Source organism: Aspergillus japonicus, assembly GCF_003184785.1.
Source record: "Aspergillus japonicus CBS 114.51 unplaced genomic scaffold BO86scaffold_8, whole genome shotgun sequence".
Lineage (NCBI taxonomy): Eukaryota > Fungi > Ascomycota > Eurotiomycetes > Eurotiales > Aspergillaceae > Aspergillus > Aspergillus japonicus.
This window is the reverse complement of record NW_020291645.1, coordinates 801,955-827,204: the sequence shown is the minus strand read 5'-3', so window position 1 is coordinate 827,204 and position 25,250 is coordinate 801,955. Positions and strand designations below refer to the sequence as shown.

Sequence of the window (25,250 nt, the reverse complement as noted above, 5' to 3'; positions counted from 1 at the left end):
AACCACCGATGGACTATGAGATCTAGCCTTTTAGGCTCTGGGACGCATGCCACTTTCTAATCCGATCATTTTGAAGCGATTCAGATGCTTATCTAATCGGGAAATTAAAGCCCGATGCCACCAACCAAGCCAGCGTGTACTGTACTGTACCCTCGCTTTTCCAAACATTCTGCTCAAGGCATCCATCCTATTCTGCACCTGAGAAGCCTCATGCAGTTGATTCAACACCTGGAAAGTATGTGATCACGAACCGCTAACAAGCACAACACATACTGCGAGCCTCTACGAGCCTCCCCACTCTCAGCAATTTGGTTGAGCACGAGTTAGCGGGGGCTGAGTAACAAAATTCTGAACAGCAGTCTCGAAGAACTTAGGGCTAAGCAGCCAAGCCTCATTTGGGAGAATCAATAAGTCCTCTTGGCACCATTGGCATGATGAATCTTGTCGAGTCGGGCACTACCGAGGAGCCCCGTTGTGGAGACCCGCAATTCTGGGCTGGAATGTTCGCCGCCGTGATGACATGGCCGATCTTCAATCACCCACAATGGCGATGTGTCTATCGCCCTATTGGCTCAGTCTTCAAGAATGATAAGTAGAATGCAGACTCGTCCGATTTATATCGATGAAAAATCCGCCATCGGTAGCGTTATCTCCACGGAGCTAAATCTCTGCTGCCTAGGGGGAGCACACGTTCCAGCGGGGAATAGTGGAGACTGCCGAGCAAATACACTCGTGGATGCTGACGACTACTAGTCACTAGACGATGCTTTCTACGGGCCAGTGCCGGAATGATTCCAGGAGACCGGTCGATGATTGGGAGCTGATTAGAGTTGCTGAGAAAGAAGGCTTATTTAGATCGATCGCCAGTTTTCCTGGCTCGAGAATTCCCTTCCGAGATGTTGTCGCTTCTGCCGGAGTCTGATGCCCTAAGCTGGGGATTGATGCTCTACGAACTTGTCCTGGACGCTTAAAATTCTCAGACTATGAAGAATCTGTGGTCGGCTCCCGCTTGGCTGGGATGCTTGCTTATTGTCTTTGCGATTGTCCACGTCACGCATGCCATAGACATCGAAGTAAGCAGTGAGCGTATGTTTTCTTTCCTTTGTCAATTCGCTTGAACTGCTTGTTTTGTTCTCGATATTCCCACAAGCAGGTTGCTGATCACTACAAATCCTACAGAATCCATCAAAGATGCCGCCAGCACCGCTGCGTACGGGTTGATGTCCTACTATCATGGCAACGAGTCAGGTCACATACCGGGGAAGCTGGATGATACGTGGTGGGAGGGGGGCGCGATGTTCATGGCTCTCATTCTGTATTACCACTATACCAGTGACAGCACATACAACAAGGAGGTGATTCAAGGAATGCAGTGGCAAGCAGGAGATTGCGATTACATGCCGTCCAACTATAGTAGCTGGCTGGTAAGAAGCTTTGCTCTTCTTCCTCTACAAATCTCGCCCAATCAGCTCAATCTAACAACAACCAGGGAAACGACGATCAGATGTTCTGGGGTCTAGCGGCGATGACGGCGGCGGAGCTCAACTTCCCCAACTCGGACGACGGATACTCGTGGCTGGCGCTGGCGCAGGGAGTCTTCAACACTCAAGTCGCGCGGTGGGATACCACCTCGTGCAATGGTGGGATGCGGTGGCAGATGTGGTCCTACGAAAGCGGGTATACGATGAAGAACACGATCTCGAACGCGGGTTTATTCCAGCTCTCAGCGCGGCTTGCCCGCTACACCAGCAACCAGACGTACTACGAGTGGGCGGAGAAGATCTGGGACTGGTCCGCGTCGACGCCGCTGCTCAGCAACTCGACGTGGAACGTTGCCGATTCCACGGAGACGACCAACGATTGCAGCACCCAGGGCGACAACCAGTGGACGTACAACTACGGGGCTTTCCTGGGGGGCGCGGCATACATGTACAACTACACCAACGGCACCAGCCGCAGCAAGTGGCAGACGGCTGTCAACGGCCTGCTGAATGTGACGTTCGACACCTTCTTCCCGACCAAGTACGGCGGCAACGTCATGTCGGAGATCACCTGCGAGCCCACCGAGGTGTGCAACCGCGACGAGATCATCTTCAAGGGCCTCCTGTCCAACTGGCTCGCCTTCACGGCCATGCTCGTGCCCTCGACCTACAGCCGCATCCTGCCCAAGCTGCAGGGCTCCGCCGAGGGCGCCGCGGCGTCCTGCACCGGCTACTCCAACAGCTCCTGCGGCGTCCGCTGGAACTCCACCTGGGACGGCTGGTCCGGCCTCGAAGAGCAGATGAGCGTTGTCAACGTCTTCGTCGCCTCCCTCCTGCCCTACATCAGCTCCTCCGAGACCCCGCGCACCGCCTCCACCGGCGGCAACAGCACCGGCGACCCCTCCGCCGGCACCTCCGACGATACCAACGACGAGGAGACCCTCAGCACTATTACGACGGGCGACCGCGTCGGCGCCGCCTTTGTGACGGTTATTCTCGTCGCCATGTCGGTGGGGAGTCTGGTGTGGATGATCATGCTGTGACGTGGGAATGCAAGTTGGTGGTAGTGAGCTAGAATGATACCCAGTCTGTAGTGTTTAGTATTGAATTGAAATGTTTTTCAAACCTAGCGTCTCTAGTATGAAGCGTACCAATATCTAAGTGGCTAATGGTTCCCCTCTATAATTTCTATCCGATGATCTGACAACCCTTGCTAGCCTGCCTCTACCCGGAGCATAGAGTAGTTATTCACAGTAGGGCTTGAAATGCTGACTTGCTCAGTTTTCTGAGTCATGTAAAGACGATACAAGACTGCTCAAGCCCTGACAAAGCACATACGACCACAGGGTGTGGAAAAATAGGGCTTCCCGTCCGCTCAGCCGTACTTAAGCCACCTACTGAACGCGGCCGAGGGGATTCTGAGCCTTGTCTCAGTCGCTGCTTTATAGGTGAGCAACGCTAAGACGAAGGGTTGAGTACGTGTGATTTGGGTGATGTTGTGAAGAGTGCGGGTGAGCGGGGTGAGCGGGATAAGCAAAAGGGTGAGCGAATGAGTAACCAAGCGGGTCTTGTTATTTTTTTTTATTGATTCCATATACTTATATTCGGCAGAAGACTTTGAAAGTAATCCTACTCCGAAATAATACGCCTACTAAAGCAAGGATTGCCCTATTCGATGTATACTCTCTAAAGATGGGCGCCCTGCTATGGCGTAGTTTGATCCCAATCTTATACCGCCCCAAGAGGGCTTCCTAGCTATATGTAATCATATAAAAAACACAAAAGTCACTTTTGGCCATACCAAGCATTGAGAGAGAAGGTCGCGAAAAGGGAAATTGCTCATACTTGTCAGAGAGAAGGAAGGTAGGTGCAGGTACTGTGGTATACATAGCAGACCGTCGACTCCGACGGGAAGTATTTTATTCTACCAGCATTTAAGCTTCACCCCAACCCGGCGTTTGATACATAGACGGGGAAAGAAAGTCCACGCCAAAAGCCCATGTTAACAGACACCAATCAGAATACACTTTAAGAGAGATAGACACGCAAATACGCCTCCTCTGCCCAGAATCCAGTCGAACAATCCGACGAGACTGCTGGGTTCCACTCAAGATACTGGGCGAGAATAAATGCCATAGGCAACTTCGACTGTAGCTCAAGAATCACACGCTGAAAGAATGAATTCATTTGGTTCTATGTTCTATCTGTGCTAAGTTGGGGCCCTAAAATAGAGTACAGAGAGAGGGAGAGGGAGAGAGAGAGAATAGAATGTTAAGGGTGAAAAACAGGAGTATGTATATCAAGCCACAGATTATCCATCGCAGTTCGCTGGAATACCGGCTTGTGTCGGGGCAGGGACCGTGACGGCCGACGTAGTGGTAGATGGCGGTGCTAAGGATGATGTGGATTTGTTCTGCGCAGCGGTAGGAACTACCTTGATAGTCGTGCTGCAAGGCTCGGTTTGAGTCCGACACAGTAGTCCTCCTCGAGCCAGACGCTAGATAAGGTAAAGGGCCGGATTTCAGGCCAGAAACTCAGCGGTCGTGATGCCAAAACTTTCTGCAATGGTGTCGCAGGTGTCATCGGCTTGATGGGAAGCCAGAATGTCAGTCTCCAGTCCATAGGCAGGTCTGTACGACCAGAATTACCTTGAGCTTCATACCAGGCGTCGCAGTTAGCGGAGATACCAGCCTGAGTAGGGAAGCTGGGGCTGGTGGCAGTGATGACGGATGAGTTGGCAGCAGGGCTGTTGATAGCGATTGAGCTGCTATACTACCAGCCATCCAGGGATCCACGCCAAGTGCATCGCCAACAAGCAGATCCGCGTTACAGCTGCTGTATTTCAGCGAATGGTCGGCCTCCGTGAAGCAGATGAATGGCAATATGGTTTCCCAGACAAATGGTGGAACAGTTGTAGTTCGTTCTGGCCGTATAGACAAATCAGGTACCACAGTCCAGGGTAGTATTCGGAGCCACCGTCGCCCCCACGGGGGGTTCCGACAGGGGGTGAGAGTACAAGATGATGAGCTTGGGTTGAGTGCGTGACTGATGTATATATGTGCTGCCAAATGGTGAAGAGAGACAGAGGGAAGTACTGGTCTGAATGTTAGAGTAGTGCAGAATGTTAGGGTTAGTATAGTACACAGTCGCCGCTAAAGTCGCCGGAGTTATTACTATAAAGTCGCAGGTGTTATCGTCTTAGATTGTTTAGGTACTTAGTGTTACATAGCTTGGTAATATTAGTAATGCAGACTTTGAGCAACTTTGGCTCTGCTGATCATAATTCATCTTCTGGCCCCAGCCTAGAATCAAAGCTTCGCTTTGTTTCCTCTCAAGCACGCCTCAACCCATCGCTTGCCGAGGGCGGAAGCCCCTCGTTTTCGTATTTCATAACCCATACCCACTAATTCTGATACTCTCAACAATGACAGAACGTCATAGAGAGTCCACTTCTCGTAATGAGTTAGCTGGCAAAGAAAGTCAATACGGAGTCCGATCCATATCGATTCTGGGCGAATGCCAGTGTATGGATACTATACGGGATTTTGCTGAACCGGAAACCCGCCATTTTCAACATGGTCGGTCTAGTAGAGATGAGTATTGACCAGAGATTGCATAACTGTCTATTTCTAATTTTTCAAAAAGCCCTTCCCACCTGCATTTAGCCACCCATGAACCGAAATTCATGCCGAGTATACATCAACCCATGTAAGTACTTGCTTAAATAATGACTTTTAATTCTGATTAGGAGCCTTTCTAAAGTTGTATAATTAGAAAAAGATGTTGTATCTTTGGGTTTTCTCAAGAATGCAACTACCATCATTGCTAATTTAGAGTTCGGCTGATACAATTCGGAGGTGTCGAAAACACAAACTAGAGTGCCAAATCTTATAAGGCCTGGTTGCCGATCCGGCCTCGGTTGCTACAAAGAATAAGTAATATCGTAAAAGTCAAGTGAACAAGAACCATCGAAAGGCCAAACCAAATTACGAGATTGTGGCCAAACAATACTCTCAGCACGACGAATGAAAACAGGCCCACAATAAGATTCTGCTTGACAGCTCTCTTCCAAACAGATGTGTCGACGTCGGAGGAATTCGGCTTGTTGGTCACATCTTCTTCTGTGCAGGGGTTGGTTGGAGTGGTCGTAGATGTGACTTCGCCCGCAGGAATACTGTTGCTGCTGGAGGCGGCGACTTCCGTCACCCGTGAGGGTCCCGCATGCGTCGCCTCGCCCGGGGAATCAAGATCCAGTGTTACCCTGGCTTTGAAACCATTCACGGCAGTGACAGTCGCTTCCCCGATTCTGAATCGAGCATCGGGGACCTCGTGGCCGGCGGGCATGAGAACATAAACATCTCCTTTACGAACGCCTGAAACGTAACCGCTCTGGAGCACTGCAACATCGCCTTGCATCTGCAAGAGCACGGCGCTGGACGCGATCCGCTGAGTCGCGAACAAGAGGCGGGTGTCCGGTCCTTCGGCGACGGGGTGCTGCTGCGGGAACTGGACATGTACGAGCTCATTCACACGTAACAGGGTCGATCTCCAAGATACCTGCCGTTGACCGGCTGCGTCGATCGCAGACGCTAAGGCATCCGTCAGCGCGCCGGTCCACTCGCCGTCGGGGCCTTCACACTCCCAGGCTGTTTCGGTGGCAGCCGCCGCCATGACACGCACAGCGTCAGGGTTCCCCAAGGGATCCAATTCGCGTGCAAAGTGCCCACTCTGCCGGAGCCGTGTTATGTGTTGCCGAAGGTTGCTATACTGCACGTCGGCGATCTGCTTGGGATTTGCTCGTCTGCCATGTCTGGGATGACGAGCCATCCGCCCGGCATGACAGCAGTCTAGGATGATTGTGACATTGTCGGTTTTCTCGGTGGTCTCCAGTAGCAGATGCGACAACTCAATCTCCAAGATGCCCCGGAAGTCATCGTCTGTACTCTCATCGTAGTCAAAGGGTAGGATGAATTGAAGCGGCCGATGGATATCCGTATCTGGTTCGGAGCTCTTCACAAGGCCACCATGGCCGGAGTAGTAGATGGTCACCGCATCGCCAGTCGTGCTTGTGTCGATCAAGTTGCGCCATGCCGTCAGGATCCCGTCACGCGTGGCGTTGGGGCCACAGCATCGAATGATCTGAAAGCTTTGTCTCTCGAGAACACGGGCAATGGTTTCTACATCATTCAAAGGACCCCTCAAACCGTGTATCGGGCTTGCGATCAATAACGCTCGCTTGCTCGAGGACCTTTCCGAAGATGACGCCATATCGCAAAGAAATATTCTCGGTGTATACAGCAGACTGTGAATCAAATCTCTTCTGTGTAAAGCAGAGCTCCCTTACGACATAAATAAGACCTGTATCTCGTTCCAGTTCATTTGACCACTGCTACTTGACGGCCGCGAAGATGATGTCAAATACGATTCGATGTGGCACATGCAGTCCGTGGGAAGTTTCAATTCTACCTCGTAAATAGGATTGTAATCATCTGATCAATATTGGAGGTCTGGCCGCTGTGAGCAGTGCATCAGAAAGAACAAAGACATGCATGAACGTCGACCACGGAAATGATGGAAAATCGACTGGATGGGAATTTAGGGAGGTGCATCACGAAGTGAACCATAGACAGAGAGTATCACCCGGTTGTTGCATAGGTCTAGACCTCGTCGGGCTAGCCACCGCTATGCAGCAATGCAAACGGCACCTGATCAGTGTAAGCCTTCACCTATTCATGGTAGCTCTCTAGCTACGACTGGAATCCTTTCAAGGTAGGTGGAGCAGGTCCCTTGATATCATTGTCAATTTGCCAGTGTTGAGATTGAGGTGGTACAAGGAGCATACATATAAAATCGGAGGCGTTGCAGGTAGTGACTTGGTTGACAGGAAACCTCATCGTAAAAACTAACTTGAATTCAACACTTTTAAGGAACTCCAAATGATCTTCAGAATCAATCTGTCTTTGTGATATCAACCATGAGCCAAGCAGATACCCCTCTTGTGGTGCAGAAGTATCCTGTCTTGCACCAGGTATACGAAGCGCTGGGGCTGGCAACCTTGTACACGCACCATGCCGGTGATTTCCGGGCCGCTCTTCAGATTGTCGAGGCTGAATGTTCAATTTGTGATGCGAAGGACGAAGCCAGGCTCGCTGCAGCCCTCACCGGCCGGGGCATTGTGCGAACTCTGCAAGGAAACTGCGTCGGGGCTCTGGCAGATTTGAGGGCAGCGACTACCATGGAGCACTCCGATCTACCCCTCAAGCTGCTGGCGTGTCTGTATTGGTATCAAGCGACACAAACCCAGTATGCGCTGTTCCCCGACAATGGCCCTGCAGGAGCAAAGGAGATTCAATATCGCTTCGACGCTGTGCAGACGCTTCAAGACTGGCAGGCACAGACAAGTCCCCTCTCCGAGGCGTATTCGACAGACCCACCGCTACGAGTTGTGGACCAGGCTTTGAGGCTCTACCGATCGCTCACCTCCTTTCCACGAGCCAATCCAGGGGCGGATTCTACGTTTCGTACCGCGCAGGATACTTTGCTGTCCGGCATTGATACGGACTACGACACCCTGGCAATCTGGCGTCCAGATCCGAGGATGCTTGGCCATATGCGACTCCTCCGAGCTCGGACTGCATTACGCATCCATGGGCGGGAAGAAGCAATGCAGGATCTTGCGATAGCCGAGCAACTTGCTCGCGAAGTCGACGACTCGGTCGGCTTGGCCGACGTCGAACTCACGCGGGGTGATTTTCTCGCCGCCCCGCTGTCTTCACCTGGCGTTTGGAACTCACTCCTGGCGGAATCAACGTACGATACTTGCCTGCATTGGCAGGCTGATGAGGCCGAATGGGACGTTGACACAGAGAGGATTGGCGAGGCCAAGGCTCGGTACGATGCGGCCCTGACGCGGTTTGCGGCAGCAAATGCGCGGAGAGGAATCGCCGCGGTGAAGATGCGCCTCGGCTGCCTCGAGGTCCTTGAGGGTATGCGACGCGTTGTATTCGAGCCGAGCTTTGCGGCGGCGAAGACGGACATCGAGCGCGCCGTTGCGATCTCGTCTGAGCTCGGCGATATGATGGCCGTACAGCTGGGCCGCGCGCAGTTGGCTCTCTGCGCCATTGGGCAAGGGGACCAGAGCGAGCAAACCCAGCAAGTCGGCGTGTCACTTGGGACCTGGGGTCGTCGAGAAGGAAGCTTTGGGTTTACCCTGGGAGTTGGCCTCTTCTTCGCCCGCATCGGGTGGCGATGGATCAACCATCTCGGCGACTATGAACGCGCCTTGGCTTGTTTCAGGCTTGCAGAAACTCTTTTCCAAGCTCTGCAGGCCTCATTGTCACGGGTGCATTCCATAGTTGATCAGCTGAAGGTCTATCAAATGGTGGGTGATTTCCCCAGCTGCACTAGGACATTGGAGCGGGCTCTGGACGAGTGCCTCGAGGTCCAGAAGCGAGAACCAGGGCTGGTGGCGGAAGTTTCCCGGCTCGCCCGATGGATTTCAATCGAGATGCTGGGTCTTGCTACAAAGAGAGCTGTACCGCACCTCATCGAGCGCGTGCGGGCATACATCAAGAACATCCGAAAGACGCATGAGTCGGCAGACCCGGCAGGCCTGTCGGCGGGCCTTGACATCTTTCAGGAACTGCTCAATCGTTTACAGGCAGGAGAGGACCTTGCCGATTCCAGTTCAGAGCCGTCCGTCGGACACGCTCTCTACCAACAAGATGCTACACAGATGACCGATCTCTTCCTGGAGTCACAATTGGCCGACTCGGAAATTTATCAGGACCTCTATAGCGGCAAGGAGGCGAAAAAGAATGGACATCCAGCGGAAGCCCACGTTTGTTTTGACCGTGTCAGGGTGGTAGCAGAGTCGATGTCAGGGTACCGCCGTCATTACTTCAACGCCCTGGCAGACGCCTACGAGGGAGAATATCAACGGGCGGCACCTGCTTACACGCAGTATGTAGATGGGGAGCTAGAAGAAATGGACCGGATGGCTCGGCTGGGTTTCCCACCCTCTCTCGACGATGATCGACGCAGGCAGGCTGCAAGCCGAGCGCTCAGTTTCTTCTGTGAGATTGGACACTTTGAAGAAGCTCATAAATGGTTGCATCTCCTCTCGCAGAACTGGCCTGACTGGTGGAAGAAGGACGGCCAAAGCTGGCTTTCGCTTGGCCGTATCGCACAAGTGGAAGAAGGGCTGGGACACTTCGAAGCTGCGCTCCTGCAATATGAAGAAGGAATCCGTATGTTTGAGGCTCAACGCCAGCGTCTTTCCATTGATGAACTCAAGATCGCCTTTGCAGCGGACTCGCCGACTAGCGCCTTGTTTGTCGGATGTATCAGGACCTTGCTGAAGCTGCAAGACCAGCCTAATATCAAAGCCTCCCGCCGCCGAGAACTCCAAGCAAAGATCTTTGATGTGGCAGAAAGAAATAAAGCGAGGAGTCTTATGGACCTTATGGAAGGCGGCTTAGTTGGCCGATTGTCGTCCTCCGAATCCGGCCCTTTACCTCGCTGGCGACGACTCAACGCCAAGCGAACAAGCCGTTGTGGCCTGCTGGAACAGGCTCTACACTCTAGCGACCCGGAGCGACCCAGAATTGCGGCCTTGCAAGCGGAGATCACAGCCATCGAGCAGCAGATCGCCGCGGTGGAAAACGACATGGCTGCTACAGGCTCGCCCCTGCGGACCTGGGCTGCGGAGTTGAGTACACTCGACGCTGTTTGTGAAACGCTTCCTGTTGGGGTGTTAGTTCTTGTCTATATCTACGATCGAGAAGACCTGTTTTCATGGGCTATATCCTCTCAGGGAGTTATGGGGCTTCATCACAAATCATTGGAAATATACTGGCTTGATAGGGCCACCAAGCGGTTTCACGAAGCTTGTCAAAGCATGCTGCGCCCGGGAAATCTCGGGCAGGTCCTTTCTGATGAGCTGCTGGAACCATTTCGCGAGTTCCTGGGGCGCTCCAGACGAGTAGTCATTGTTCCTCACGGATCTCTCCATTTTGTTCCATTCCATGCATTGCCCTTCATGAAAGGCGATCCGCTCTCTAGTTCGCATGTCGTGACATACGTTCCGTCAGTCAGTCTGCTGAGGTATCTGGACTCAGGCCAAGCCAGGGGCAGGTCTCCGTCTGTGCTTGCTCTAGGGAACCCCTGCAATATGTCGTTCCAAGATATGTACGGAAGGCACCATCGCGCAGATCCTCTCCCAGGCACCGAGCAGGAAGTATCACGCATTGCGCAGATCCTGCCGAACACCAAATGCTTTATTGGTGCCGAAGCCAACATCTCGAACTTCCGCACGCATATCAGCGACCATTCGATTCTCCATCTTGCGACACATTGTCGAGTCGTCGCAGACGTTCCTCTTCTCTCCTCCATAAGTCTTGCCAATAAGCATGAACTGTCCGTACTAGAACTTGTGGATTTGCACCTCGACGTTGATCTTGTTGTGCTCAGTGCGTGTCAGACTGGACAGGGGGCCTTGACTGCTGGAAACGATGTCGTGGGCTTCAGTCGCGCGCTCCTTGCCGCTGGAGCCCGTGCAGTACTGGTCAGCCTGTGGCCTGTAGACGATGAAGCAACTTGTGAACTGATCTCGCATTTCTACCAAGGAGTCAGCGAGGGTCAATCATTTCCAGATGCCTTGCGTAACGCACAGGAAAAGCTCCGACACGATGTCCCTCTACCCAAGCCCGAATCCAGCGACTCCTGTGGAGCAAGAATTGGAGAAGAACGCGGGAGAATGCCGCGTCCTAGGCGACTCGCGCTACATCGAGATGTGCAGCCATTGGAGAACACGCAACCCTTGAACAATTCGTCGCCCGCTTACTGGGCACCCTTCATGCTGATATGTGGATTAAAACAACATGAGGAGTGCGGGAAAAAGTTCTACCAGGACTTGGAAGGCCTCTCAGACGCGAAGGCCCATAACCTGACCCATTCCCTGTCGTCAAACGCCAAGAGCTCACCTACAAAGAGCGAGCAAAGTCCAGGGACCCCAACCTCGACAGGTAGCATACTTGATCAAGGGGTGTTGGCTTTTCTGGTCGAGCAAAGCTTGCCTGGATGGCCGGTCAAAGCCCCGCCTGTCTTGGGGGGGTTGCAAGAGGCCATCCAGAAATCAAAATTCTTGGCACTGCACGATCGTGAACCCCTGCTGGAATTCCAGCATGATCACGGTCAAGTGACTATACGCATGTGGGACGGTATTCAGATTGCAGCCCAGCAGCTTCCAGACGATGTATCGTCAGCTGCTGCGTTCACGACTATAGTGCGGGCAGCCGAACATCTCGCCCGGGCACAACACCTGCTCGCCCTCCAGAGCGGAAAAGATGACGAGGCGCTGCGACAGAACGTCGAGACCGAAATCGGTATAGTATATCAAGGCGATCGGGGCAGGATCATTCCACAGAACGGTAGCGGCACTCTGGTCGAACACGATCGAATCTACATCCGGCTGACTAACAGGGGTACCAGCACCGTTTATGTAACAGTATTCGGCATCAATAAGGCGGGAATAATCGGATTGCTCTCAGGAGATGATGCAACAGGGATCAAGCTGGAACCTGATCAATCTTATACACTTGGTGGTGGAGGCGAGTTCGAGGCCCTAAAAGGAATGGGCGTGACGTGGCCAGAAGGGGTCCCGAGTTCGCAGCCCGTGGATGAGCAAATCGTGCTAATTCTCACCGATCCTGCTGTGGATCTCAGGCATCTGGCAAATCGTGATCGTTGCCAGAAGGGGAGGCGGGGGCCCCAATCCAACCTGGAGCAGCTGGCAAACTGCATCACGTACGGAGGCACACGTACCATCAAGCCCGAGCCCCGCGCCACCCCCATCCGTTATGATGTGCTTCAGGTTCCGTATTCCCTCTTGCCTTTCACGCAGCAAGATCCTGGGCCTAATGCTGATTATGCCATTCGGGAATGGTCGAGAGAGGAGCCTATGGCCGCCAACGAGATCCCAGAGCCAGAGGCTGACGCCAGCTGGAGGGCCCTTCCGTCCCAACCATCGGTTGTACCTCGGGCATCAAAGGTCAGTCCAGTGGTAGCCAAATGTCCAATGCTTCTTGCCAATCATGGCTGATATCTGAACTCCTTGTGTAGGGAGGTATAGGTGCGCTTGTGCGAGCTGCGAAGGGCATCCCGCCGTGCGTTTGGGTCGTCAACCAGCACTCGGAGGAAATCACCGTGGTCGTGTCCAAGTATCGACCCAACCGTCTGGTCTCTGGAGGAGGGATATCGGCTTCAAGCACTGGCGCCGGCGTCAATATTAGCACAATGGTAAGGGGCGGGCGAAGCCCGAGATGTCTTCACTTGGCCAGGTAACTGATGTCCTCGGGATCACAGACCTTTCTTAGCCCTGTCACCAAAAAGAAGCTTGCGCCGTCAGCTCTCGGCCCCACACGTTCGAAGGCCGTATTTCCCCTTTGGACACGAAAGGAGGGGTTCGGGGTCATCAGCATCTTGAAGGGTCCCAGCGAAAGCCTGTATATCGAGAATGACCGGATTCCGATCGGTGCAACTGCTTATTTCAAAAACCTGCCGGATCTTGAGCTTCGAGATTACTATGGGCAACAACTCAATTAAACGGAACGCGGTTTTTGCAGTCCTCTTAATTGTTTACATGGCTGGAATACTTAGTAGTTTATTTACTTATTCCCTGTCTAGTACATGTAGTATTGTGGATGCAGCGGCAGCTTTAATACTCTGCTATATCGATTACCTAACTTTTCTTTCCTCCCTTTCGGCTAAATCATTTATACATACTAAGTAAGTATCTAATCTTTTTTTGAAAAAATATTCACCTACAGATAGGAGGCTTAAGGCTTCATGTAATATTATAAAAAGAATTAGAAACTACTTTTTAATAATTACTAATGAATCTAAAGCTAAGCTGCGGCTTCTACTTACCCATATAATCATTTCTTAATATATTTAGTAACATATTTTGGCTCTTAAAACCTGTCACGCAGACTCTAGTGTCCAAAAAAAAGTCATACTATTTGTTCTTATCTTTCATAGTATTTTTGCCACTGTTCCTGGAAGACTATGATCCCTTTAGATTTCTAAGGTTCTTGTCTTACAACCCTATACGCTGGTTTTCTTGCCCTCATTTCTGTATAGGATACCTACCGCCTGAGTTGCCTATCTATCAGAGCTTATCATGTCTTCGAGCTGGTTCTGCGCCCGTCAGTCGAACTGCCATCCACTCGTTATAACGATCCTTTGTTACTTGGTAGCCGCGATATATCAATCTTGTACACCCTCCTAGTCGACTTTCTTATACGAATATCGGTATATCCCCTTGGTACGATCATCAGCAGGTATAGCTCTCTCCCCATAGACTTTCGCTGTAAACGGATTTCATCGCCCCTTTGGATCAAGTGAAAATCACATTACAAACCGATATACCGGAAATCATACCACAATGTCTGATTCCAAGTCACGTGTCTATGACTTACACTGCAATAAGCAAACCGTGATCCATGCATTGAATTGTTATGTAGGTCTTACTATGCTAAACACATTTGCTCCACCACAAAGAAGGCTTTGTGAGTTGCCCTTGTTTGGAAACACCGCCAACCACTCAGTGAACTGCATTCTACTCGGCTCAAGATTTATTTGAAGACTAGTACATTTACAATACGACACTTCCCATATATCCACATTCCCCCTTTATTCTTAGGGCTAGTAGCAATACTTGTTGTTTAGGGTCCTCACACATACTTGACCAGACAGTCTCGGTGATAACTGACCAAGACCTGTATCAATCTATCTCAGAGAACCGGGTAGTGCGACAGTGAACACGTACTAAACAACCCAACAACTAAGCTTTGCTGTATGGTTTGTAGTGTAATGCCAAAGAAAGCATCAAACCTGGGGCTATAGTACTTCTCAACCAAAGATCCAGCACATACGACCACAGGGTGTGGAAAACAGGGCTTCCCGTCCGCTCAGCCGTACTTAAGCCACACGCCGGGAGGTTAGTAGTTGGGTGGGTGACCACCAGCGAATCCCTTCTGTTGTATGTTTTGTCTTTTTGGGTTGTGCGGCATATTCTCACCGGTGACCAGCTAAATCATGGCTGCTCGCTATGCCTGACCACAGACTCAACTTTGATGATGATGGTTTCGAGGTCTTTGTAAAGTAAAGTACATGACGGAAACGGCGAAATGGTTACACCGATGAAGGTGGGGCACCTCCAATTACGCCTCTATCTACTCTGTGGATTCCGCGGAATTCTACCATCACCCCCCGATCTGCATCGATCAGCGTGACCATGAGCTGGCTCAAACGCCATCCCCTGCCATCCCCAGGCCCTGCTGCGCCGGCCGGGGTAAACAGTGACGACCCAACCGACGAACCCAGAGACTGCTCCGGCTCCGACACCGCGTCCACGGACAGCCACGGATGCGCGTCCAACGGCGGCTATGGCACGGACGATACCCTCGCCGTGACTCGCGTGCTGGAGCAGCATGGGATCCCGTGCTGTCTGGTGGGGGTCGCGGCGCTCGTGTTCTACGGCGCCGGCCGCGTCCGCGAGGTAAGTTCGGTGCGTCGCTCCGGACCTCGCTCTACGGAGTATGTACTGTACCCTGGCACGTATCCCTTTCTTAAGCTCTCGCAGGACTGGGAGATCTGCGTCCCCACCGAGCGCGTAGCCCAGGCCGCAGAGCTCCTGCAGTCACCCCCGTACGCAGCGCAGTATCGCCCCGTCACCCCGTGGCCCTATTACAGTCCCTGCTCGCTGATCCACACCTACCCCCGGTTCAAAAGCCGCGGGATCAACCATTACTTCTTCCTGGTGCCGGCCGTCGACGTGCATATGGTCTGCGACCCGTCCAGCTTCACGCGCAGTCTTAGAGGGTTGCCGTATCCCCGGCTGGAGGTCTTGCTCCAGAGCTGTTTAGATACCTGGGACATGCTCCAGCTGTGCGAGGTGGTTGACGGGACCAACGTGTCCGAGGAGTGGGGCGAGAAGAACCTAAACCTGGAGGGGACGAACGATGTCGCATGGGCCCAAGAAAAGAACAAGAGAGGAGAGGAGTTTGGCGGAAAGTGGGCGCATTCTCTGTTTGCCTGGGAGGGACGGAAAGACAAGCGGGAGATGTGGCGGTCGGTGGTGCGCACGAAGAATGACAGGTTGGACTGGACGAAACCCACGGATGTCTTTGTCACGCAGTATCGTGTTATAGGGTCGCAGGATCCCTGGACTGAGCTGTCTGATATATCTTGATGATGGGCTCGGGCTCTGGCGCGGTCCTCGGTCGGTCTGTTGTGTCAATCGCTCTATCTGAAACTGATGGAGGTGCCGGTGGAGCTAAACCTGGGCCGGGGTCGCTGAGTGCCGGAGTGGTGATCGGCATATCCAAGGCTCGGCACTGACTCGGTCTTTGAGGCGGAGATACCCCGCTAGACTTGAGATGCAGATGGATGGTAGCCAGGTAGAGGGGTGGGAAACTAGCTGAGGGCTCCCCGTCCCGCTCAACTGTGCTCAACTTGTATGGGAGACCTCGCTGAGTGCCGAGAACCAGGTCTTGACAGGCCTACTACTTCTGATTCAGGTACAGTGCAAGACAGTACACCTTAAGTCCTCGGAGTGAGATTTGGAGTCAGACATGGTCCAATACTGTCATTTCCCGTCACAGAATTCGCTTTGATTACTTCAAGTTGTCACTTCAATTCACTCTATCACGCTATGACTGTCCATTACATCTGGGTGCTTTTCACCCCTGTTCAGATCCGGGAACAACGGCCAACTACTGTGACTCCTGAGAGCGGACTCTTTGGTTCCGACGTCGGCGGAGGGCAGGCGTATCTGTCTATACCCAGAAACGGTCTGGGGGAATCTGGATTGAGCTCCGTGTGGAAAAACTAGGAAGTGTTTTGCTGGAAGCCACTGGAAAGTGACTACGATAGCGCCGAGCTTTTATTTTGGTGACTGAAGCACGGACAGAATGCTTAGGAAGTCCTCTTGCGGCGTTCTGCTAAGGTGTAACAGGCACCGGCCGCCTTTTACTCACGGCTTAGGCAAAACAAAGGGGGAGAGAATAAAAACAAGAAGGATGACGAGTCAGGGTGTACAGTATTGCAGAGGTTCCCCCGCGCTCTCTATCATGCTTCTACAGCCCATCGAGCCATAAGGCCACCTACAGACACCAGGGATGAACATTTCCATCTTCATTCTGATCGCTATGATTACCATTGACCACACTATCCCTATCCCCAAGCCCAGCACCTACGCACCCACCTGCAGCAAACCCTGCGCAATCAACTCCGCCAGCAAAGTGACCGTCGTGTTCCTCTGCAACAGCACCACAAAAGGCACATCGACCTCAAAGGTGCGGAACACAAACGTCCGAAACTCGGCCGCCAGCATCGAGTCCAACCCGAAATCACCAAGGGGCCGATCCGGATCCAATTCCGTCTCCGGGAGGAGGATGAGGTTGGAGATCTTCTTCGACACCACAGCGCACAGGGCAGGGAGAAGGGCCGCGGGATCTTGCTTGCCGCGGAGCAGCAGCACCGCGCGCGCGATGTCTGCGGGGAGATGCTGCGTCGCGGTGGTGGTGCTGTGCTGTGTCTCGGCCGCGGCGCGGCGGCGGTCAAAGGATGCGGTGAACAGTGCCGCGCGAGGATCGGCGAAGACGTGGTTGTCGCCCTCGAAGCCGCGGTCGCGCTGCTCGTGCAGACCGATGAACTCGACGCCAGTGAGGAGGTGGCTACCTGCCAGATGGTCGTAGCGGGCGTCCCACGTGCACGGCCCCTGATTCCCGAGCGCCAGGTTCATGATCTGGAGGAGCTCGTCTTCGTTGATGGGGTGAATGCCCTTACGCTTCATGAGGGCTTCGATGTCCGGGTGTTCGTGCAGGTACCCGACTTCCGAGATCATGCCGTAGCCGATCGAGATGGCCGGGAGCCCGAGGCGGTTGCGGTACCGCGCGAACGCGTCCAGGAAGGCGTTGGCCGCGCAGTAGTTGCTTTCGGTCGCCGTGCCCACCGTGCCGGAGATGGAGGAAGTCATGACGAAGAAGTCCAGCTCGGAGGGGGGCTGGTTTGACAGCGCACGGTGCAGATTCCAGGTGCCCCGCACTTTGGGCCCCAGGGTCGTATGCCATGCGCGGTGCGACATTTCGCTCCAGAGAGCCTCGCTGAGCGCCATGGCGGCCTGGATGACGCCCCCGATGGGACAATCCGCCGCCGCGGCGACGGCGCGTTCCACATCCTCGTACTGGCACACATCGCCCCGGATCACGGTGACGTGGGCGCCTTGGGCCTGGAGATCGTCGACCATGTCCTGTGCCTCGGCCTTATCGGTGCCGGATCGACCCATGAAGATGAACCGGCGGGCCCCGCTCGATATCATCCACTTGGACAGACTGCGGCCGAGCCCGCCCAGGCACCCGATCATGAGGTAGCACTTGTGAGCACTGAAGGTTGTTTCGTATTTAGTCGGAATCACCCTGATCTTGGTGTTCGGGTCCTGGAACGATACGGTCACCTTGCCCAGTCGCGTGCCCAGCGAGAAGTGCCTGAACGCATCGGTGATATCCGACGCATCGAAGGTCTTGATTGGGAAGCAAGGCTCGCAGATCTTGGATCGTATTAGATCCAGACTCTCCGTCAAGAGGGCTTTCCAGAGTTGATGATGGGTGAGCTTGGTGGAGAGATAGAGGTTGGACAGGTCGAAGGCCATGAAGGAGACGTTGCGGCCGAACGTGGACATGTCCAGGACCCCATGGTCGAGGATGTCACGTTTCCCGATTTCGACGAAGCGGCCAAAGTCGGCACAGGCTTCGAAGCTGCTGCGCAGGAGATCCCCGGTGAGAGAGTTCAAGACCACGTCCACTCCCTGTCCAGACGTCGCTTCCATGATGGCAGGTAGGAAGGAGGAATTCCGCGAGCTGAAAATATGCGAGGGGTCCAGACCGTACTTCTCAACCAGAAATGACTTCTTAGACTCATTCCCGACAGTGGCGAAAATCTGTCGCGTGAGTCAGTGCTATCCCAAATCAATTACAGCTGAGCCTCTAGCAATCTTACCTTTGCTCCGAGATGCTTCGCATATTGGATAGCCGCAAGCCCAACTCCTCCGGCAGCGGAATGAATGAGAACAGTCTTAGACCGAGTAAGCCCCAGATCATGCGAGTGATTATCTTATAAAACTTACCTCCCCTGGCTGCAGACTTGCCCGGTACTTCAGTGCATAAATGACCGTTGAGAAAACAATTGGAATAGTGGAGGTCGTCTGCGCATGATGCATGAGCCTTCTGCTTGTGTAATTGAAGGAATGCGGAATGCGAAACACTTTACGTACCGTGAAATCCTCCTCGTCGCGCAATTTCGACACCGCCCAGTGTGGAAAGCGCTCGACGGTTGCAAAATGGCCGGGGGCCATTGCAACGACACGATCCCCGGCCTTGAACTCGGAAACATTGTCGCCCACCGCGGTCACAACACCGGCACATTCGCACGAGCATGATGCATCCTTGGTGTCCACCTTGGCACTAATAGCGTACAGATCCTATGTTTCTCGTTACCGACCCCTCTTTTAAAAAGTCTTTATAAGAGCGGTACCTACCTTGGCATTCATACCGACGCTTCGCACGCTGATTTCCACATCGTCCGGCTGCAAGGCCGTTGGATGATGCTCCTCCTGCACAAAGTGGATCGTGTCCATCTGCCCCGGGTCCTTGATACCCAATTTGCAACGTCGAGCAGTTGCGAGAGGGAGATCAAGGGTTTCCCTGTTCTGTTTGAGACGGAAGGTCTCGTTAAGACGCTCGTCTGGCTCCCAGCGAGAAAGATGGAGGACGCCGTCCCGTTGCGAGAATTCGAAGTCCGGCTCCGGGTCGTGGACCAGTTGGTCCAATACATGAACAATGTTCCGCAGAGTGTCAGCGGCAGCAGCAGCAGCAGCAGCAGATGAGGCTGATGAACTCTCACCCTCCACGTCGAAAACCGCGAATTGGAGTGAAGGCTGTTCGAGCATTAGCGCGCGGGAAAGTCCCAGAACGGGCGCAAAGTCGGGCTTCTCTCCCCCAATGAAGCCGCCGTTGACAATCCATACGATCTTCGCTACGCGATCGGTTATACTCTGGAGCTGTGCCAATTCATGCTCGTTGATCGTGGTCAGCAGAGGCTGCTGCTGCTCTAAGGTGGATACAACGAAGGATCGGTCCGGCACGGTCGCGGGGCTGACCTGGGACAAGCCAACGATGTTGACGACGGATCTGAAATGTCCTTGTAGGGTCTTTTGAAGCTGTAGATCCAGGGGTGTAGTCTTGTCATCTCGGGTCACCTGTACGTTTGTTAGAAATCGGACGTGTTTTGGCGGCAGTCGAAAAAGAACTTACCACGATTATTGGGGATTTATCCGCCTTTGCCTTCCTCGCAAGGCCGCTTGTGGTCGTGACTGTCACAAGAGAGGGAGCATTTCCTTTGATGACATTTGTCCAAGCGAAATCGTCACTGGGTGGTGCATCCCCTACCACGATGACAGTTGCTCCCGGTGTGAGCCTACTGCAAAGGGCCGGCGTCCAACAATCAACCTATCGCCTATCAGTATCAAGTCAAACTCGCAACGCAGTAGTTAAACTAACAGAGGGGACAAGGATTATATCAAACTTCTTGTCCTGGGGGATCCTCGCTGGACACACCGAGTTCTGCTCCTCTGCAGTTACTGAAAAAACCTCCTCACCAACCAGATCGCCGTCTGCAAGGAACCCACGATAGTAGGTGTTATACCTTCCGAAAGAGGAGTCAACACGTAGAAGCCCACGGACAGCTTCCGCTATTTGGCTTTGATTGCCGAGTTCGAAGATGTTGCTGTTACACCGCTGGTGACAGGCCAAATCCAGTGCACCGGCCAGGCGCAGCACGCTCTCATCAGCCGATTCTCGAGACCTGCAGCTCTGTACGAATCGGTTCAGGTACTCGTCAAGGCCCCGGCTGGTTAGCGCAGAGAGCGCGGGCTTCCACGCGGCTCGCACGAGAGGATTGCGTTGCTCAGGCGTTTCCGTATGTTTGTTCCCTTGGTACGCAATACAACGAGCTTGGCTCATTCTGACCAAGACTTGGCCAGACGAGTTGAACAGCTCTGCATCGATCTTCACCGTGCCAAATCCCACACTCTCCGCCTTGGTGTCAATGCACCACGGTCGGTCGGTATCCATGTCGAGGGCCGACGGGGGCGCTATGTAGACCGAATCCATCGCAACGGGGACCGTCGCTCGTAGCTTACTTACCCAGCCGGCAGTGGTTGCAACGAAGGCCGTCTGCAGCATTGCATCGATGGAGATTGGATGTGCGATGTATCGACCGAAGGGTTCACCACGCTGAAGATGTGTGGTGGCCGCCGCTACGTGCGCCGCGCGCGCACGGTCGCGGAAGACCTCCTCCATGACCGCGAACCGGGGACCCCAGTTGAGCCCTTCTCGGGTGAACTTGTCGTACCAAACACGGACCGCATCTTGCTGCATGGTTGATCTATCGAGCTTGATGGTTCGACTAATCCGCGGCGAGGTTGTTTCTGCTAGGCGCACGGCCGCGTTCATATGCATGGTCGCCTGGGAATCACTGTCAATCGAGAGCACACGAAATTTCCACCATTTGTCGGAGCTCGTCAGGCTGGAAATGCTCATCGATTGCATCTCGGTGAAGATCTCCACGGTTGACTTTCTCCCCGCGTCCATGTCAAGAGCCTTGATGAAGTTGAGATCGCGAAGCTCCACTCCAGGACAATCTTCCAGCTGCAGACCTGCAACCTGGCACATCGCCTCCACTGCCATTGCGATATATGCCGCGGCAGGAAAGACCACCGACGGGCCCAGACAGTGATGCGTGAGCCATTCAATCTCATTGAGATTCAATAAATTTCGCCACGTCACTCCTGCGGTGCTCCCTCCCAACACTTGGGATCCGAGAAGATCGTGCCGTGGATATTTGCGGTGGCGGAACTCGGTACTGGCGCGAGGCTCGGCCCACAGAGTGGGAGCGCTATAGTCCCAAGGGTAAGAAGGCAAATCTACTACGACATGCGGCTGGGATCCATCCGAAAGCATCTTATGGTATCGAAGCTCATCGTGTCCATGCAAAAACAGCGAGCCGGCCAGCTGAAGGATAGTCAACGAGGCGTCTTGGTGACGAATCAGAGCGGAGTCATAGATAAAGCGACATTGCTCGAGGGTGGAGGCAGTCTGCTTGATGGGGAGTTGCAGCGCCGAGTGCGGCCCCAATTCTACCAGATGATAACTGGTCTGCGCCAGGATCTTTTTGATGGCTTCAGCAAATCGCACCGGAGATTCGAGATTTGTACGCCAGTATGTGGGCATCCCGACTTGACTTGTGGTGACCAGCCCACCAGTCACGGTAGAAATCATGACCACTGATGTCGCCGGACCATCGACGTCTTCGAAAACGAGGCCATCAATGGGGGGGCCATCGGCCTTATCCCAATAGCGCTGGAGCAAGGCCTCATATATCGGGCCCAGAACCTTCATATGGTGCGAATGATATGCTTTGCCCCCAGTCTTTAACTTTCGAGCCCAGATGCCTCTCTCCTGGAACACCTTGAGCAGAGAATCGACGGCCGCTGTGTCACCACTCACGGTGATGCTCTCCGGCGAGTTCGCACATGCGACAGTCACAGAGTCCCCCAACGCACATTCCTCGATGATCGCCGCGGCCTGATCTTTCCCAAGTCCCACGGCAGCCATGGAGCCCTGGGTGGAGTCGTCAGCGACAGCAGCTCCGCGGAAATACGATGCAAGGATTGCTTGCCGGGCATCGATCGCTCCGGCCGCATACGCCGCTCCTATCTCGCCGGAGGAGTGGCCCACCACCATCTCTGGCAGGGCACCCCAGTCTTTGAGGAGATTCGTTAACGCAATTTGCACTGCCGTGCAGAGGGGCTGTGATATGTTCGCGGCGCTTGTGTCATAGGTCTGATAATCACCGCGCAGCAGACCCTCCAGCGTCCAGGCAGGCGCATCTGGAGGTTCCAGGGCTTGGAGGCACGAGTCAAGATAACTGATAGTCTTCCTAAACACGGTTTTCTGTCTCAGGAGCTCCTTGCCCATCCCAGTCCATTGTGCGCCCTGTCCGGTGTAAACGAAGACTAACGGCAGGGATGCCCCTTCGCTGGCCGACTCTCGTACTTTCAGATTCGCCACATTGACTCCCTTGCTTAGACTCGCTTGAGATTCGATGAGATAGCCACGAGCAGCCATTCTGGAGCGACGACAGCTCAATGTGAAAGCCAGATCATTGATTTGAACAGGATGGCTCGACTTAGCAGCAGCGAATTCAGCCAAGTTACTAGCCATCTGTCGAAGGGAGGTCTCAGACCGAGCCGAGAGAGCTAACAGATAGAGCCCGTCCTCGGCATTTCCGTCTACTAACGAATGCCCACCGGCGCTGGCCAGTTGATCTGTCGGCACTGCTTCCAGAATCGCATGGCTGTTGGAACCTCCAAAGCCAAACGAATTGACCGAGGCTCGCGGGACGCGGGATACCGGCCACACTTGGTTGGTAGTTACAATATCCACGTTCCATTCCTTTGCTCGGATGCTGGGGTTAATGGCCTTCACCCCGACCGTTGCAGGGAGTAACTTATTCTCGAGCGCGAGAGTGACTTTGATCAGGCTCGAAAGCCCGCTCGCCCCTTCGCTGTGACCCAGATTCGGCTTGATGCCCCCAACGAGGGTAGGCCGCCCCGTGTGATGATCAAACACCCCGGATATGGCCTCAACCTCAATAGGATCACCGACCTTGGTGCCGGTCCCATGTGCCTATCCGCGATGAGTAATTTAACACGCCCCGCACTCAGAAGTTTAAGCTTACCTCGACGTAGTCCGTGTCTCCTGGATCCAGACCTGCCCGGCGATACGCTGCCCGAATGACGGCCTTTTGTCCTTCCACACTGGGCTGGACGATGCCTGGTGTTCGACCATTCCTAGATTGGGGATGATTAGATATTGTGGGCGGCCGACAATGCGATTGGGAACTTACCCGTTGACCGAGGTTCCCCGAATGATCGAGCGAATGGGGTCCCCGTCTCTGAGGGCATCACCGAGCCGCTTCAGATAGACGGCCGACACCCCCTCCGCTCGACCGTAGCCGTTGGCCGATTCATCAAAGGTATGGCACATGGAGTCTGGCGACAGGATGCCCGCTTTCACGGCGACCATCTGCTGCTCCGGCGACTGAATGAGGTTTGCGGCCGCCACCACAGCCGCGTCACAGTCGCGGGCCTCGAGGGCCAGACACGCCGAATGCAGGGCATACAGGGAGGACGAGCACGCCGTGTCCACCACATGCGAGGGGCCCCGCAGGTCGAAGCAGTGGGTGATCCGATTTGCCAGCACGGTCAGGCCCGACCCGGTGGCACTGTACCGGGAGAAGTACTCGGGGTCTTTGTACTGCATATTCAAGAAGTCGTTGGTGAAGTTGCCCACATACACGCCGGTATTGGAGCCCTGGACCCGCTCCAACGGCACGCCGGCGTTCTCCAGCGCCTCGTAGGTCACCTCGAGGAGCTTCCGCTGCTGGGCGTCCATGGACGTCGCTTCGAGGTTGTTGATGCCGAAGAAGGCATTTTCGAACGCGCGGATGTCTTCCCGGATGAAGTACCCCCCCGTTGAATTGATGCTCCCTGGCCGTTCGGCGTCCGGGTGGTAATACGCCGCTGCATTGTAGCGCTCCGGTGGGACGGGGCCGTGGCCCGTCTCGTTCCGGACGAGCAGGTCCCATAATTTGGATGGTGAGGACGCTTGTCCTGGTAATCGGCATCCTGAGGTGCAAGGTAGTCACGGGTCAGTATACACCGATACACTGGTTATCAGGGTAGCTGATGTTCCTACCTATTCCCACGATGGCGACGGGTTCACATTGGCGCGCAGGAGTCAATTCTGGGTGCTCCATTGTGAAACCTGATGGTTGCTAGGTACTGTCCAATTACCTCTAGTATGTGGTAAAGAAAAAAAGGCAAAAGGCCGAGGGGACGTGCGCAACGCTTCCTTTGCAGTCTAATCGATCCTTTGATCGAGACGCGCGGCGGCGGGGGGAGGGGTATCTATGTGATGTGCCATCGAACCCACTGTCGTTCAAACAGCCATGATTCGTGAATATGGGGCCACCATCGTGAGCCAAGCCAAGATAGGGGGCCGAATTGTGGCAATATAGCAAACTCGGGGAGGGGAAAAGGAGAGGGAGGAGAGAGGAAGTGTGGATGAGGATGGTTTGCCAGCGGCACGAGTAGGATTGTCTTCCGAAGTGGTAGTAACTAAGTACGGTACGGTACGGTACGGTACCTTAGCCCTAGCCGGGGTCCCGCCTTCCCGTCGCGGGTGGCGGAGCAAGGGTTTCGGATATGTGGTCTCCAGGCTGAGTCTAATCTAAACCGTGCTGGGCGTTCTGCCGGCACATTTGAATGTGATGGGTGAGTGGGTCTTGACTAAGTACAATACAGTACTTCCTTGACAGGGACTTGCTCGAGCCGAGGTTACTGTCTGTATCTACTGTGAGGGTCTAGAATCTAGGCATCGTATCATGCCTAGTGTGAGGGGGTTCATTCAGACTTACTAAGACTAGTCTAGATTTACTTCCTTCCTCCTTCACTCCTAAAGTGTCCCAGATGGATGTGTAGTATCTTTGGATATAAATTCCACGTTCATATATATTTCGAAATGAACATTCTAAGTCAGCTGTTAATTAGAGATAATCTGCAGATGCTGGAAGTACGTTATGGCC

General features: G+C 53.8%; 6 protein-coding genes across 6 annotated transcripts; 4 read left to right on the top strand and 2 right to left on the bottom strand.

Moving 5' to 3' along the window:
- The first annotated feature begins 502 nt into the window (after positions 1-502).
- On the top strand, positions 503-2,560 carry BO86DRAFT_333143 (glycoside hydrolase family 76 protein). The gene is made up of 3 exons (XM_025668802.1): positions 503-1,086; positions 1,180-1,424; positions 1,490-2,560. Exons 1-3 carry the CDS (start codon positions 984-986, stop codon positions 2,522-2,524), a joined length of 1,383 nt encoding a protein of 460 aa, XP_025530716.1. The 5' UTR covers positions 503-983; the 3' UTR covers positions 2,525-2,560.
- A 2,728-nt stretch (positions 2,561-5,288) lies between these two features.
- On the bottom strand, positions 5,289-7,037 carry BO86DRAFT_386889 (uncharacterized protein). The gene has a single exon (XM_025671446.1). The coding sequence runs from the start codon at positions 6,747-6,749 to the stop codon at positions 5,370-5,372; it is 1,380 nt and encodes a 459-aa protein (XP_025530715.1). The 5' UTR covers positions 6,750-7,037; the 3' UTR covers positions 5,289-5,369.
- A 418-nt stretch (positions 7,038-7,455) lies between these two features.
- Positions 7,456-10,343, top strand: BO86DRAFT_376996 (uncharacterized protein; the record flags this gene model as incomplete). The annotated part of the gene is made up of 2 exons (XM_025670567.1): positions 7,456-10,235; positions 10,268-10,343. The coding sequence occupies 2 exons, from the start codon at positions 7,456-7,458 to the stop codon at positions 10,341-10,343; spliced, it is 2,856 nt and encodes a 951-aa protein (XP_025530714.1).
- Positions 10,344-11,691: 1,348 nt separating this feature from the next.
- BO86DRAFT_376995 (uncharacterized protein) lies at positions 11,692-13,085 on the top strand (the record flags this gene model as incomplete). Its single annotated transcript, XM_025670566.1, has 3 exons — positions 11,692-12,531; positions 12,603-12,779; positions 12,846-13,085. 3 exons carry the CDS (start codon positions 11,692-11,694, stop codon positions 13,083-13,085), a joined length of 1,257 nt encoding a protein of 418 aa, XP_025530713.1.
- Positions 13,086-14,778: 1,693 nt separating this feature from the next.
- BO86DRAFT_306507 (uncharacterized protein) lies at positions 14,779-15,735 on the top strand (the record flags this gene model as incomplete). Its single annotated transcript, XM_025667700.1, has 2 exons — positions 14,779-15,042; positions 15,127-15,735. 2 exons carry the CDS (start codon positions 14,779-14,781, stop codon positions 15,733-15,735), a joined length of 873 nt encoding a protein of 290 aa, XP_025530712.1.
- A 1,002-nt stretch (positions 15,736-16,737) lies between these two features.
- On the bottom strand, positions 16,738-24,422 carry BO86DRAFT_306224 (type I polyketide synthase; the record flags this gene model as incomplete). The annotated part of the gene is made up of 10 exons (XM_025667684.1): positions 16,738-18,483; positions 18,543-18,617; positions 18,670-18,747; positions 18,817-19,023; positions 19,081-19,800; positions 19,856-20,050; positions 20,102-23,290; positions 23,343-23,454; positions 23,511-24,291; positions 24,362-24,422. 10 exons carry the CDS (start codon positions 24,420-24,422, stop codon positions 16,738-16,740), a joined length of 7,164 nt encoding a protein of 2,387 aa, XP_025530711.1.
- Between the last annotated feature and the right edge of the window lie 828 nt (positions 24,423-25,250).

What these genes read in the sequence shown, in the direction of transcription:
- BO86DRAFT_333143 (XM_025668802.1), top strand. Translation starts at nt 984, where the DNA reads ATGAAGAATCTGTGGTCGGCTCCCGCTTGGCTGGGATGCTTGCTTATT. An exon ending in CATCGAAGTAAGCAGTGAGC is followed by an intron (nt 1,087 to 1,179) that starts GTATGTTTTCTT and finishes CAAATCCTACAG; the next exon opens with AATCCATCAAAGATGCCGCC. An exon ending in CCAACTATAGTAGCTGGCTG is followed by an intron (nt 1,425 to 1,489) that starts GTAAGAAGCTTT and finishes AACAACAACCAG; the next exon opens with GGAAACGACGATCAGATGTT.
- BO86DRAFT_386889 (XM_025671446.1), bottom strand. Translation starts at nt 6,749, where the DNA reads ATGGCGTCATCTTCGGAAAGGTCCTCGAGCAAGCGAGCGTTATTGATC.